At 40.1% G+C, this 12159-nt stretch overlaps 2 protein-coding genes across 2 annotated transcripts; both read left to right on the top strand.

Moving 5' to 3' along the window:
- The first annotated feature begins 34 nt into the window (after positions 1 to 34).
- LOC131132184 (solute carrier family 22 member 7-like) lies at positions 35 to 5278 on the top strand. Its single transcript, XM_058077576.2, has 10 exons — positions 35 to 603; positions 776 to 879; positions 959 to 1113; positions 1193 to 1361; positions 1435 to 1558; positions 1628 to 1737; positions 3076 to 3290; positions 3373 to 3481; positions 3553 to 3759; positions 5138 to 5278. The coding sequence occupies exons 1-10, from the start codon at positions 157 to 159 to the stop codon at positions 5166 to 5168; spliced, it is 1671 nt and encodes a 556-aa protein (XP_057933559.2). The 5' UTR covers positions 35 to 156; the 3' UTR covers positions 5169 to 5278.
- A 1212-nt stretch (positions 5279 to 6490) lies between these two features.
- On the top strand, positions 6491 to 10455 carry LOC131134901 (solute carrier family 22 member 7-like). Its single transcript, XM_058080589.2, has 9 exons — positions 6491 to 6871; positions 6954 to 7057; positions 7269 to 7423; positions 7980 to 8148; positions 8249 to 8372; positions 8469 to 8578; positions 9702 to 9916; positions 10009 to 10117; positions 10245 to 10455. The coding sequence occupies exons 1-9, from the start codon at positions 6491 to 6493 to the stop codon at positions 10453 to 10455; spliced, it is 1578 nt and encodes a 525-aa protein (XP_057936572.2).
- The last annotated feature ends 1704 nt before the right edge of the window (positions 10456 to 12159 follow it).

Below are 12159 nucleotides of genomic sequence, written 5' to 3'. Positions count from 1 at the left end.
TTCTGCTGTCTTTAACATGATGAGCCTACTAGTATGTTGATCCCACCTTGCGTAGCATAAATTTAAAATAGTTCAAAATAGTTGAGCTGCATCGACTCTGCATAAAAATGAAGACACGGATACGAGTAATTGTAATGATTAACATTGCAATGGTAAATGTATCTTGCACAGAGCAGACTTTCACTTCATGTCTTCTACTTGGAGCCCCTTCGAGGTGACTCTGTGAAAATGAAATTTGACAACATACTGTCAGACATCAATGGCTTTGGAAAATTCCAAATCAGGTTAGTCCTGATTCAGGTCCTATCTCGGATCACATTGCCTTGTCACTTCCTGCTGAATAACTTCATGGCAGGGGTTCCATCACACCACTGCAACATCAGCGCTCTGGATAATGAAAGCATCTTCTTAAATTTGACTTTGGAAGACAAGTTGGCAGTTAGTATTCCGGTAGAGGAGGATGGGACGCCGAGTTCCTGTCTGATGTTTTCTAAGCCCCGATATCCACACATGCTGAACAGCAGTAGCGACTCATTGCTTGTTCAATGTCAGAATGGATGGGTGTACGACAACAGTGACTATAAATCAACATTGGCAACAGAGGTAAGTCATCTTTGTTTTTTACAGTTTTATATTCATAATGCAAAGTTGCTTGTAAACAACTTATCAGGAACTTATTTGCATGTGTAAAATAATATGATACTAATATCAGCATGTAAACTGAATATTATATGCCATATACCTTTGTCTCATGTCATTTTTCATTGGTTCACAGTGGGATCTTGTATGCCGCCGGAAAAGCATGAATAAGGCAACAGCTACCATCTTCTTCATTGGCGTTATGTTTGGAGCCCCTTTGTTTGGATTTCTGAGTGACAGGTAGAAGAAGAAAAAAAATTCTTGGGAAGAAGCTCTTGCTCCAATTAATAAACACTTTGTTTCTTTTTTTACTCACCAGGTTTGGCAGGCGGTGGATGCTCTTGCTGTCCTATCTCTCATCAATGTTGTTTGCAGTGCTAAGTGCATTCTCCTATTCCTATATATTGTTTGTGGTTATGCGCTTTTTCACTGGGATGTCTCTTGCTGGAATAAGTATCATCTCTATTGTTTTAAGTATGCTAATCAATTGCATTGCCAGTTTTGACTAACAACAGCTTTTGGGGATTTAAATGTATGTTAACTGTGCTGACAGATATAGAGTGGTTTGGCGTGGAACAAAGGACCCTCTTTGGTATAATCTTCAGCCTTGATTGGACAGTCGGATCCTGGATTCTCGTTGGAATTGCATACTTGGTGAATGAGTGGAGGCCCCTCATTTTGGCTGTGACATCGCCACTGTTATTGTCCCTGTTGGCTTGGAGGTATTTGAAGGTCTTAGCTTTTACGTTTGAGCCAAATACTGAAGAAATTACTCCAATATCTGAATGTCTTCAGGTGGCTTCCAGAGTCGGCCCGGTGGCTGATGGCTAACGGGAAAGTTGATGCTGCTCATTATTACATTAATCAATGTGCAGAAATTAATAACAGAGCCACGCACATGACCAACATCACTCCAACGGTACATTTTGCTAAATTTTGCTTTGGTTTAGTGAAAAGATGACCATAAAGAAACTGCATTTTTTTTCAGACATTACTGGAGTCTATAGAGGATAAAAAAGATGACAGAACATACACGTCTATTGATCTTTTCAGAACATCAAACATAAGGAAAATTGCTATATGTTCAGGGATTGTTTGGTAAGTCTCATTTTTTTAAGGATCATTTAAAGGAAAATGTATCTTCTCAGTTGCTTTCTATTTCAGCAATTCATTGATAAAACAGGTCTGATCTGAATACTGATTGTGTGACTGGCGCTCAAAGGTTATCCCCTTGTTAGGTATTAAGACTGTAAGGTGTGCTTTTCACAAATTAGATATTACTGTATGTGTTAACAAGTGAAGGAAATCTCAACCTCTCTTACTTGGAGGCGATCTCCTTGTGGGTGTCGAATTCAGGATATGGGCAGACTAAATAACCAAATCGGTATATGAAAACCAGAGTATTTATTCCGGATACAAACAATATCTAATACAGACATCCTGGCTTAGTTGCTTTCCCTGTATGCCTACTGTAAGTTGGGTCTTAATACAGCGCAGATGTAAAAAGCGCCCTTTCTTTCCATGCCCGACTTTTTATACATTTCAAGATTGTGCAAGATGTGGACCAATCAGCATGCGCCGTCGCTCTGGTTTCAGCATCACCGGCCCGTCTCTGTCTTTCTTGTCAGCAAGGACGATGCCAGGACGTCTGGAACGTTCTGCAATTTCTTGTGCTGTAAACAAGCCATATCATACATACCAGATATCTCCTGCCTTGGTTATCATTCTAGTTCTCTTGTGTGTGTGTGTGTGTGTCACACTAAGGGTCACACTAAGTTTGTCAGTACTTATGAAACTATGTGTTTGTATTTAACTGTTTAAACTATACGTTGCATTGCGTACTAAAAAACATCTTCATACGCTATGTGTTTGATTTTAACTTTATTGTTAGCTAGCCTAGTCTAGTGGTTAGAGCACACCTCACAGCTAGGAGACCAAGGTTCAATTCCACCCTCGGGCATCTCTGTGTGGAGTTTGCATGTTCTCTCCGTGCATGCGTTGGTTTTCTCCGGGTACTCCGGTTTCCACCCACATTCCAAAAACATGCTAGGTTAATTGGTGACTCCAAATTGTCCATAGGTATGAATGCATATGAATGTGAGTGTGAATGGTTGTTTGTCTATATGTGCCCTGTGATTGGCTGGCCACCAGTCCAGGGTGTACCCTGCCTCTCGCCCAAAGACAGCTGGGATAGGCTCCAGCACCCCCCGCGAGCCTCGTGAGGAAAAAGCGGTAGAAAATGAATGAATGTTAGCTAGCCAAAATATGAGCAAATACCTTCACAAGTGATTAGATATTATGTGGATAGCTGAACTTTGGATAGAACCTGGATTTTCCATGTCTCCATAAAAGTCAAAAAAACGCCTTTCAATCTAGCATATTAATGTGCAAATTATTCAAATGTATGACGCTGTGTGTCTTTTTTTATGTTCTCAGGTTTGGGGTTGCATTTACTTATTATGGGATAAGTCTGAATATCACCGGGTTTGGATTAAACCCATACCTCACACAGTTTGTATTTGCATCCATCGAAATGCCAATGAAGATCGGCCTGTATTTCTTCCTGGAAAAAAATGGAAGACGGCTGGCCCAGTCGGCCACCTTGCTGTTGACCGGGCTCTTTCTTTTTATCAACATGTTCATTGCAAAAGGTTTCTTTTTTTCCCTCCATAACAGTTTCTAATCAGTCACAGGCATGACTTACATACAATATATTTTCATATTTTCCCTCAGAGAAGTGGGTGATCCGTACAGTTTTTGGAGTCCTAGGAAAAGCCATGTCCGAAGTATCATTCACAGTCATATTCTTCTTCACAATTGAACTCTATCCGACAGTCATACGGTTAGTCAGCAACGCACTAAGCAAACAATTTCTTTTGTTTTGTTGCTTAACATTAACCTGTTATTATCCAGACAGAATGGTTTAGGCTACACTTCCTTTGTGGCACGGCTGGCTGTGTCCATATCTCCACTGATCATGCTTCTGGAGGATGTGTGGCATCTCCTACCGTCCATGACCTACTGCACAATGGCAGTGATTTCTGGTTTAGTGGCTTTACTCCTGCCAGAAACCCAAAATACCAGATTGCCCGAGTTAATTGAGGATGTTGAGAAAAAAAGGTAAACTGGACAATGCTACCACTTATTTTACAATGCACAGTACTGACTAGGCTCTCCTCAAGAAGCCTCAAGACACTTTCACACTGACACCACCAGGTACAGTGGAACCTTGGTTAACGTTGAAAATGTATGCCAAAATGTTTCCTCGGTTTGCATGCTTTCTCTGGTTAGTGTACAAAATGAAGCGTGTCTTGTTGTGTTCTGTTAATACACTGCGTGAGTCCAACTGTGTTCTTAACCCGACGGACCACTGGTCAGAAGTCCGACAGACAACTACACTGACACAGCAGGGGTCAGACAGCTCACTAGTTTGACAACACACTCGTCCAACAAGCCACCAATATGAATTCCATCATGAATTTGATCAATAACAATTTAAGCAAAGGTGTCCGTTAATGCGCAAAAGATATTGTGACCAAACGGTTTTGGAATGGTTGCTAGTATTATTTCATGTTTTGTTCATAATATCATGCGTGCCCCCCGTTTTTATATATACCAGGTTAAAAAATAGGAAGGTAAAAAAACTATACAAAGTAACAACGTATAACTTCATTATTCCAAAGGAAAAAAAAAAACAACAAAACAGATCAGTGTGCAGCACAAATGTTATCCTATGTCAAGCAAATGTGCATTAAAATATCCAGTGGCGGATCCAGCAAGCCCCAAAATTTTCTGTCAGTGTGTATTTGTGTGATCCGCTAGTGAATGTTAGCTATGATGTCATTCCATAATCTTGAAAATATTCATAGGGATAAAGGGATAAGTAAAAAAGATAGATAAAATATATATATAATATATACATATATATTATATATATATATATATATATAATGTAAATAATGTAATGTAATGTAATACTGTAATGTAAAATATATAATATATATAACTGATAAATTCATTAATAAATTCCTAAATTTTACTTCAACCACCACCACCTCCCTGTTTTCAGTTGGTCAAGAATTCCGTCTTCAGTGAGGTAAATCTAACCTGAAATGTTGCATTTCTAATCGTGTTTGTCGTTAACATTTTTCGGAACAGATTCATTGGATTTATTGTACATTTCTTGGACTTCTCTTAATGAGGCTTATCAAGGTTCCACTGCACTACAGTAATTCAGTCAGGCTTCTATGTGTACCAAGACTATACCATTGATAAGCCACACACGTATGTATGTGTGTGTGTTTGGGGGGTGTGGGAGGGGGGTCCTAATATGAGTTAATGCTGCTTTCTTTGCATCTTTCACACTTCAATAGACTCCTCTTTGATTTCAGCTTCTTGCTGCTGCATTAAGATTTTGATTCTCATTATTTATATCTCTTCATCTTTCTTTCTCTCTTTGTATCAAATTACCAATGCACATCTTGTGTTTACATTGTAGGGTGATATCAACAAGGGGGAAGGCAATCTAATGAAGAAAAAAATCGGGTCATGTGTACCCGTGACGTCCTCATTCGGTCTGCACAAGACAGAAGAAGCAAAACAATGTGACATTGCAAATTTAATTTGCAATAAAGTTTGAATACATAAGAACTTGACTATTTGACTTATAGGTGTAAGTCGATCTTCTGATGTTGAGACATTTGTCATTAGTATGAACTATTTCTGTCAGCATGCTTTACAAATATTACCTTCTAAAGGTGCTGTCTGTCGCGGTTAGGCACCACAATGGGGGCGCTGTATGTACAAATGTACTATATATTGTGGTTTCCTCAGAGCATGCAAGCCGTAGGAATACGTGAATACGCTGCGGAAGGGTCAAGAAAATAAAATCTATTTACTAATACTCAAACATTCACCACGTGATGTGGATAAAACCAAAGAAGTATAAAAAGGGTACGGGTGCTGCTGGGGTGGGGTGACGGTACGAGATGATAAGTACTGTTAATTTGTGTCAACTTAACACAGAAAATACGAAGTCAAAGCCATCAGAAAGAAGAGGAGAAACAGGCCAAAATGTGACGGTATGGAGCTGTAGCATCGCTTTATGTAAACCACATTATGGAATATGGAATGTTACTTTTATCCATCCATCCATCCATTTTCCTCCGCTTATCCGGGTCCGGGTCACGGGGGCAGCAGTCTTAGTAGGGAAGCCCAGACTTCCCGGTCCCCGGCCACCTCCTCCAGCTCCACCGGGAGGACACCAAGGCGTTCCCAGGCCAGCTGTGAGACATAATCCCTCCAGCGTGTCCTAGGTCTGCCCCGGGGCCTTTTCCTAGCTGGGCATGCCCGGAACACCTCACCAGGGAGGCGTCCGGGAGGCATCCGGACAAGATGCCCGAGCCACCTCAACTGACTCCTCTCGATGTGAAGGAGGATGGAATGTTACTTGGTGGACGAATTGCTGGGGATGGGGGGGTCAAAACAGATTAGTATTTACATTTGTCGGTTAGTTTGCCGTCAATTATTATCCAATGACAACTTTAACTGTCTGGCCTGTCCAGGGTGAAAAGACTACAATAATTCTTTTTGATGTCAATTATTACATTTTTAGTGTTAAGCATAAGTAGGTCAGTAACAACAACAAAAAAAATGCATGTGACGTGTATTATGACATACAATGGTATTTACCAAACTTATTCTTAAAAAAAATGAATCACTTTGCATATTAGTCTCATATGGATGCACAAGCACACACAGTCACACATCCCCATAACTGACTATTAACTAGGCAACATGACTTTTGTATCGTGTCTGCCCCTCACTCCACATTGCCAGTTGTGCTTCCAAGATGAAGTTTGACGACGTGATAGCAGAATTGAACGGATTTGGCAGATTCCAATTTAGACTGATGTTAATGCTGGTAATTCCACGTTTGGTTTTGCCTTTTCACTTTCTGATGAATAATTTCATCGCATATATTCCTTTACATCACTGCAACATTAGCGTTTCAGATGATGGGAGTGTTTTTAGGAATCTGTCCTCTAAGCAGAGGCTCACTGTCAGTATTCCAGTCCAGGAGGATGGGACGCTGAGTTCTTGTCAGATGTTTGCCGAGCCTCAGTATCATCTGTTGCTCAACTCGTCCAACGTTACTGAGCTGCCAACAGTATTTTGTCAGAATGGATGGGTGTATGATACGTCCGTCGTCAAGTCTACTTTGGCCTCTGAGGTGAGTTTCAGCTGCATGCTTTTTACAAAACAACACATAAAATCCTTCATTCTTGAGTGACTGTATTCATGTCCCCTGACAGTGGGATTTGGTCTGTGAGAGAAGAAGAGCAAACAAAGCCACAGCAACCATCTTCTTCCTGGGCGTCATGTTCGGAGCAGCAGTGCTTGGCACGCTTAGTGACCGGTCATCATTAGTTCAGCTCTGCCATCTTTTATGAGATTAGTTTTTGAGGGGAACAGGCATACATTTATACTTACTACTGTTTCCATTAGTATCTGAGCTCTTAGGGCTGCTAGTGTAAAGTGGAGGTTTGAGTCCAAAAGTCATGTATTCAGTGGTTATGCATCAGTGAAATCAGATTTTTAAAATTCATACTTTTATTTTTGTTTTGCAGGTATGGCAGGAGAATAATGCTTTTGGTGTCCTATCTGATAACCACAATCTTTGGATACGCAAGCAGTTTGTCCACTAGTTTCAGCATGTTTGCAGCCATGAGGTTTTTTACTGGATTTGGATGTTCTGGTATCAGCATAATCACTATTGTCCTTTGTAAGTTTATTGAAATTTTATTGTACAAAAAAATGTCTGTATTAATTTCAGTATAATTCAATTGCTTTGTGCTTTGTACATTGTTGACATACTCAGTGATATTGCAATAACTTCTATTGATTATTATTGGGCTGTCAATGGATTACAAATTTACAAGTCTAAAAATCCGTAATCTCTTTAATAGTAAAACAGTAAAACATTTGAATCACACTTTAAACCGTGTTGTTATGAGCAATGAGGGGTTGCGACATCACAGAATTTAAGGTAAATTGACTTATTTTCAGTGTATTTTCCAGCATATTTAAATGTAGCAAAAATGTACATCCCAATTAAGAGTTACGAAGCAAGTGATAACAATAACCACTTAATGTTTTTCTTTATGTTTCTGTTTATTTATACATAAGCCCACACATACACAAGCAGTACAAGTAAAGCTTTAACATAATAAATGAAATAAATTAATTACTGCCAAACTAGAAATTGTTTATTTAGTAAAACACAAAGGTTGCATTGATAAATAGAATCTTCCTAAAATGTGATTGAATAATCCTTTTAGGTGTAGAATGGGTAGAGGTGAAGCATCGATCTACAGTGTGCATTTTATTAAGCATGGACTGGTGTGTGGGCACCATGATGCTCGCTGCTGTGGCCTATTTAATCAATGACTGGAGGTACCTGACAGCCGCGGCAAACACCCCACTCTTGTTGGCCATCATCTGTTGGTGGTAAGGAGAAATGATGGAAAGCGATCAAAGAGTAACATAAATCTTTCTCTATTGAAAGAAACTAACAAATTCGTAGTTGAAGATGTGTGCGTCAATGCAGGTGGCTTCCAGATTCTGCCAGATGGCTGAAGAGCCATGAAAAGGATAAACGTGCATATTTTTACCTGAGCAAGTGTGCTAAGGTAAACCGCAGAGAGCAATTCATGGATCACCTAAAACCTGAGGTGCAAAATCTTTTTTTTTTTTCAATTTGTGAATATTTGGTCAAAACTGACATCAATTCTATCTGTCTTGAATAAATGATATAATTTTTTTTTCAGAATTTATCCAAGTTAATAGTGTCAGAAAATGGAAAAAGAACATATTCTCTCTTGGATTTAGTGAGGACTCCCAGCATGAGGAGACTGACTGTAATTGCTGGCATTGTGTGGTATGTATCATATAACTATGATAACTATATATATGGTACTATGATAAATGATAACTAACCTATTTTGCAACTTTTGTACATGCAGGTGGTATCCATGCCAAATCTGCTTTTTGTTCTCTGCTTGTTATCCGTACAGCATTGACAACCCCAAAATTATTTATATCATTATTTTATATATTTTTTGTCCAAAAACTATTTTTTTATGATTTACTTTTTCCTGAAAAATTGTCTGATTTTACTAGAAATGTTCGATATTGGCTTCCTTACTGATATCCGATAGTGTCCAACACTTCGCTACTAAACTAATGTCATCTAATGAACACATTATTTACACATTTCACAAATAAACACTGTTTGTATCGCTTGATATCAATATACAAATGTGATATCAGTATCGGAGGGCTGCACGGTGGTCCAGTGGTTAGCACGCAGACCTCACAGCTAGGAGACCCGGATTCAATTCCACCCTTGGGCCATCTCTGTGTGGATTTTTCAAGTTCTCCCCGTGCATGCTTGAGTTTTCTCCGGGTACTCCGGTTTCCTCCCACATTCCAAAAACATGCTAGGTTAATTGGTGACTCCAAATTGTCCATAGGTATGAATGTGAGTGTGAATGGTTGTTTGTCTATATGTGCCCTGTGATTGATTGGCTGGCGACCAGTCCAGGGTGCACCCCCCACGACCCTCGTGAGTATAAGCGGTAGAAAATGAATGAATGAATGAATGTCAGTATCGGATTATTTCCTTTTTTCCACAATTATTCATTCATTCTCGAGCATGCTGGAGTCTATCCCAGCTGGTCGCCAGCCAATCACAGGGCACATATAGACAAACAACCATTCACACTCACATTCATACCTATGGACAATTTGGAGTCACCAATTAACCTAGCATGTTTAACCTAGCACCCACGCATGCACGGGGAGAACATGCAAACTCCACACAGAAATGCCCAAGCGGAGATTCGAACCCAGATCTTCCTGATCTTGGCCACCGTGCGGCTACCTGTTTCTGTTTTTTTCAAAATGATGGCTGAGAGGCTGAGCCATTTGACTTCAGAGGTTCTACTGTATTATATTGTTGTTTAACAGTCTGTCAACACTTTCTAATGTTCTGTTTGTAGGTTCGAAGTGGCCTGCAGTTACTACGCGATAGGTTTGAATGTCGCTGGATTCGGCGTGGACATTTACATCACACAGTTGATCTATGGTATCTCTGAACTTCCTGCCAAATTTTTCATCCTTTTTTCTTTGAACAAACTTGGACGAAAGTTGAATCAGTCCAGTGGACTTTTTCTGACTGGACTTTGTCTGTTCTGTAACATCCTAATTCCAGCGAGTGAGTGATCAAGATTGAGTCTTTATGAATAGAAAATGGTAAAGATCATATTGTCGGGATTAAAAATGTATTTCCTGGATGTCATATTTCAGAATATGCAGCATTTCGAACAACGGTGGCAGCACTGGGGAAGATGTTTTCTGAAGCAGCTTTTACAGTTTTGTATTTGTACACTGCAGAACTCTATCCTACCGTAATGAGGTCAGTATAGTACAGTCACAATATAACACACATTGTCCAGAATGTGTAAGAATCATAAAGGTTTATATTGCAAGGACTTGCTTCCAAAAATTGGTAGATTCGTAAAAATGTTTCTGTGTTAACGCAGGCAAAATGGTTTTGGCTGCTGTAGCTTCCTCGCCCGTCTCGGCGTGTCACTAACCCTCCCGGTGACTCTTCTTGAGGAGGTATGGGTTCCTTTGCCAGGCATTGTCTTTTCCCTGATGGCTTTCACTGCCGGGTTGTTGACATTGCTTCTTCCTGAGACAAACAAAGTCCGCCTCCCAGAAACTATTGAGGATGTGGAAAGGACTAGGTAATGAACCTTAATTTTGACTGGATTACACATAGTTAGTCTTTAGATTGTATACATTGACAATGGTGTCTATGTTCCAGAAGATCAGACTGCACATCTGTTGAGAACGCTCCTCTTTAATGATGCAGTTGCAAAAGTTCTTTTCAAATCCTCCTCAAATGAGCTTGAAATGCTCCCTTTGATAGTTTTTTTTTAAAATCACACAACAAAATATTGAACTGACTAGTTTGTATTGTATGACTCAATAAATATTAATAAAGAATTTGGTGTATTTGGTTCTTATTGGAGTGTGAATGGTTGTTTGTCTATATGTGCCCTGTGATTGGCTGGCCACCAGTCCAGGGTGTACCCCGCCTCACGCCTGAAGACAGCTGGGATAGGCTCCAGCACCCCCCGCGACCCTCGTGAGGAAAAAGCGGTAGAAAATGAATGAATGAATGAATGGAGTGTGAATGGTTGTTTGTCTATATGTGCCCTGTGATTGGCTGGCCACCAGTCCAGGGTGTACCCCGCCTCACGCCTGAAGACAGCTGGGATAGGCTCCAGCACCCCCGCGACCCTCGTGAGAAAAAGCGGTAGAAAATGAATGAATGAATGGTTCTTATTGGATACTGATAATTCACATGTACTATTACAATCCCCAAGGTTACTGTTAATCCCTAACTGGAGCAAGACTGCCGAGATATGGCTATAAAAACACAGACAAGCAGAAATATATCTAGCATTTGAAGGCATGGGTCACCAACAGGTGTACCATGGTAGCCAGGTAGCCCCTTGAGGCTACATGAGGTGCCTGCAAGCCTGCTTTTCATTCAGGTTTGAATGTGTGAATGATGGAAAGAATGAGTTGTTATTCATTTTGTTTGGACTGAAATATGGTAATGGTAATGGTTTTATTTCATTTGAACATGCCTCCCGGACACCTCCCTGGTGAGGTGTTCCGGGCATGCCCAGCCGGGAAAAAAGGCCCGGGAACGCCTTGGTGTCCTCCCAGTGGAGCTAGAGGAGGTGGCCAGGGACCGGGAAGTCTGGGTTTCCGTACTGAGACTGCTGCCCCAGCGACGCGGACCCGGATAAGCGGAGGAAATGGATGGATGGATAGTTGACAATGATCATGGAAGTTGGGATAAGAAATAGCATAGATAAGAAAAAGTACTAGAAATAATACCAACATTTTGTTAATGTTATGGCAAAATATGTACGTAAATCTATTCCATTTGTTGGATGATGTGAAGATGTACGACAATCCTCAAATTTGGCAATGTTGAAAACACTTCTACTCAACTGCACTCTTTGTTTCAATTTTTTTGTTTTATGGAATTTTATGGAATGATTTTAGAATAATTGTATGTTTTGTTGAATGATTTTATGAAGTGAAAGCACACTGAATTAGCTTGCATACGAATTATGCTCTATAAATAAACTTGCCTTGCCTTTGGGTTGAAATAAGCAATGGAAATAAATGTTGGAATCTTGGCTAATTCCATGTTGCAAAAGTATATTTTAGGAGAAAAAGGTTGGAGACCCCTGTGTTAAAGTGTAAACAGAGTCTGGAGCGATCGTAAAACGTGACAAGAGATAAGTAGTATTATCACATACTACAGTATTAATTGGCCCTGTACCCTAGAAACCGCCCATGAATGATACGGGAAAAGGTCGAAATGATACTGTGTCAAAGCCCAGGGCAGTGATACTGATAAAATATAGA

This window comes from Doryrhamphus excisus, linkage group LG9, assembly GCF_037039965.1.
Source record: "Doryrhamphus excisus strain RoL-2023G ecotype Guam linkage group LG9, RoL_Dexc_Guam_v1.1, whole genome shotgun sequence".
NCBI lineage: Eukaryota > Metazoa > Chordata > Actinopteri > Syngnathiformes > Syngnathidae > Doryrhamphus > Doryrhamphus excisus.
Note: the sequence above shows the minus strand (reverse complement) of the source record. Positions and strands in the feature narration are given on the sequence as shown.

Coding starts and splice junctions, on each gene's coding strand:
- LOC131132184 (XM_058077576.2), top strand. CDS start 157: ATGTATCTTGCACAGAGCAGACTTTCACTTCATGTCTTCTACTTGGAG. Junction 604..775: donor AATCAACATTGGCAACAGAG/GTAAGTCATCTT, acceptor ATTGGTTCACAG/TGGGATCTTGTATGCCGCCG. Junction 1,362..1,434: donor TTGTCCCTGTTGGCTTGGAG/GTATTTGAAGGT, acceptor GAATGTCTTCAG/GTGGCTTCCAGAGTCGGCCC.
- LOC131134901 (XM_058080589.2), top strand. CDS start 6,491: ATGAAGTTTGACGACGTGATAGCAGAATTGAACGGATTTGGCAGATTC. Junction 7,058..7,268: donor CTTGGCACGCTTAGTGACCG/GTCATCATTAGT, acceptor TTTGTTTTGCAG/GTATGGCAGGAGAATAATGC. Junction 10,118..10,244: donor CTCTATCCTACCGTAATGAG/GTCAGTATAGTA, acceptor GTGTTAACGCAG/GCAAAATGGTTTTGGCTGCT.